At 37.8% G+C, this 3,150-nt stretch overlaps 1 protein-coding gene across 1 annotated transcript; it reads right to left on the bottom strand.

Moving 5' to 3' along the window:
• Window positions 1–348: 348 nt before the first annotated feature.
• LOC108353925 (uncharacterized) lies at window positions 349–3,147 on the bottom strand (the record flags this gene model as incomplete). Its single annotated transcript, XM_017605118.1, has 1 exon — window positions 349–3,147. A coding segment is annotated over one exon (1,263 nt), but the record flags the coding sequence as incomplete, so codon positions are not given.
• Between the last annotated feature and the right edge of the window lie 3 nt (window positions 3,148–3,150).

The raw sequence follows: 3,150 nt of genomic DNA on the forward strand, positions 1-3,150 counted from the left end.
AAAAAAAAATAGACGTCATTCGTAGCATTTGTTTACTTTTTATTTAGTGCATCTGTCTATTTGCCTAAAATTAACTGTGGAGCCGGCGAAGCAACATTCTGGTTTAATATAAAGGAGTAATTTATAAATCAATTATATAAACTTTACTACATTTACATATATCCATATGCATATGTGGGTATAATTGCAAGCGTTTTGAAATTCATTTATTGGTTTGACAACAAACTAGTAAATTTGTACAATACATGCATGCGTACATGCATAGCTGGCTGAACTCATTCTAGGTAAAGGAAAACCGCATTTCCATAAAACAAATTCTTTAACTATAAACATATTTCTTACAGAAAGCCTTTATTTGCCTCCTTGGGATTCTACAATGGATGAAACCGAGGTAGTGATAGAAATTGAAAACTGTGATTCCGATGATGCGATGCAATGCTTGCGCAGATAAAGAAAGAACTGGCCGACGACAGTGCTCCTTAACACCCGAAAAAGAAAATATAGAACTATCAGTCTGCACTAAATCTGAAAAAGATGAACCTGATTCTACATACAATATTATAGAAAGCATTGACATAGATGATGCTTCCCCATTAGTTGCTTCACAAACCGTTGATAAATTTATTATATACGAACTAGATCAGGATAACTTTAAAAATGATGTACCAGCAATGCTTGGGAAGCCACAAAGCGCAGAGATTGAAGCATACCAAAAACCAGCAAAAGAAATTAATGAATTCAATGCTGCCAAACGTCATTTTCCAAATTTAAACGATATATCGAAAACAACGACCCAATGGACAACCCTCTATTGGAAATAAATGATATTGCACTAAACGATGCCCAAGACATCATTTCGCTGGTATCATCTGATGAAGACGAGGTGAACGTTACAAATGGCTATCCGATTCGGAAGTCTAATACTGATACAACAACACTATCTAACTCGAAAAATGCTAAATCGAAAAAAAGAAAACATGCCGATGTAGAAGCAGACGAGAAAAATGATACTTTAAAAAATTACCACCATCATATCTCTAATGACGTTTTCACTCAACTCGAGTTAAAAGACTTCTTTGAGCGTGCGTTCGAAGAAACACGAAAATTAAGCATCAGAAGGCGCCAGATAATTAAAATGTGGCTGTTTAAGGCCGTTTGTAAAGCGCAAGAAGATGTAGAGGCTAAAAAATTTTGTGAACAATGTTACAAAGCAAAGAGGAAAGCAGTCAAATGGAAACGCTAATTATATAAGAAAAATTAAACATCTTTTTTATATTCACGGAGATGTTGTGCGTGTGGCAGTACCTCTTTTCTTAAAAGTAAGTGGACTTAACTACCCTGGGATCGGACAAAGGTCATTTTGTACTAAAAGCATTTTTGCGTATTTGATTCTGAACTGCTAATAATTAGCGATGTGAGTATTATTATTTATGTTTAATGTCTGCTTTTATTTGCACTCTGTGTTTTATTTTACATAAATGTATGAAATTCGTTTTATACTTTTAGTAGCTTAATGGCATTATTTTAGAATAAATTAAAACCACATATTTTTAAGTTGGTTTAAAAGGACAGCTGTACCTATCCTTTTATTTATTTTTACAGTCAAAATTATACCATATAATAAATAATATATTAACAATGTCTTTGTCACCGTTTTTTTATTTTAATTTTCTCATTGACTGACTTCTAAGTACTATATAGTAGTTTTTTATTGCTAAATAGAGTAATTAAAGAAAAAGATAAGGGTGCATCAATAACGGTTATGTTAGCATATAGAGTCTAATAATACTAGAACTTTCTAAAAATTATTTACACAAGTAGGTAAATCACATCAGCCTGAAGGAATAAGACATAAAGTCCTGTTATTATCTCGTCGTAGAAATGTTACTGGGTTGCAGCTAACCGCCTATTTTCACCCTTTCTTAATATGGTCTCCAATTGTGAGATTAATCCTATGGCGCGGAAGTTTTCCATTGAAAGTGCAAAGTCTTCCAAAGGTTTAAGATATTCGAGAGCTTGTGTATAAGATGTAAGGTCCGTTTCCGCACCTTTATTAACACCATTCGTGCTGCCATTGCCGTTTGTGACAGGTTTCGGTGAAGGCGCTGGTGTATGCCCACTACTGCCGTTAGGTGTGTTCTTACCATTAACCAGTTTTATGGGTTTTATATCGCACTCGTTTGTTTCGCAATCACTCGTCAAATCAGTCACATTGTTACCATTCGGTATTTCCGTGACTTCGTCATCCTCTGAACGTGCTCGTTTTGTTGGTGGCTGTTGTATTGGGCTGGCACGATGCGCTGGAGAGGCTAATTTTTGCAGCTGTTGCTGTGGAGGTGAGTGTGAGGCTGGTCGTGAGGGTTGTGGCGAGTTATAGCTGTTATGTTGATTCTGTCGATCGTAATAGCCTTCATACCCATCATAACTGCCATTATAATTCGGCAGCGGTTGACCGTAAGCGTCATAACCGGCGTGACTTTGTTGTTGCTCCTTCAAGGACTGACCCTGCGAATCTTGATCATCATCCTCTTCATATTCACCATACTGTTGCATGTAGTTCATATAATGTTCCGGTAAACTTTCTAATTTGGCAACACGCTCAGCGCTCGTAGGTGGAAATAGATGTTGGAGGTCTTGTACAATATCTGGAATCCAGAGAGATACTCCTAGCGGTTTTAACTGATTATTGGCCAATTTTTGTGCAAAACCAGTTAAGTGTGTTTCACGGAAGCGATTGAGCCAACGATTGTCAGCCACGAACGAAGTCGAGCCAATAAGCTGTCCCGCTGAAGCAGCCTTTTCCTTGATCATACCATGCGTTATGGAACCACGTAGCTGAGGATTTAGATTGGCACGTACTAACCACTCATAGACGACGGCATTTATATATGCGCACTTGCGGCTGCGTTCAATTTCCTCTACCATAGCTTGCTGTTCAACGGCTTTCAAATCATTGGGAACGTCTAGACGCAGAGATGGTACTGCCGAAGATGTTAGTCTACGTCCGCCTATAAGGTTAGGATGGAAGTGAAGTGCACAAACAACGGGCTTCTTGAAAGGTAGAATGCGGCTCAGGGAAGCATGGCAAGCTTGCTTCCATAGATTAAAAAACGGATTTTCCGGGCGCGGGAATTGGAAGAACTGTAGTTG

The sequence above is a fragment of the Rhagoletis zephyria genome, unplaced genomic scaffold, assembly GCF_001687245.7.
Source record: "Rhagoletis zephyria isolate East Lansing unplaced genomic scaffold, Rhagoletis_zephyria_1.1 Rzeph_scaffold_32290, whole genome shotgun sequence".
NCBI lineage: Eukaryota > Metazoa > Arthropoda > Insecta > Diptera > Tephritidae > Rhagoletis > Rhagoletis zephyria.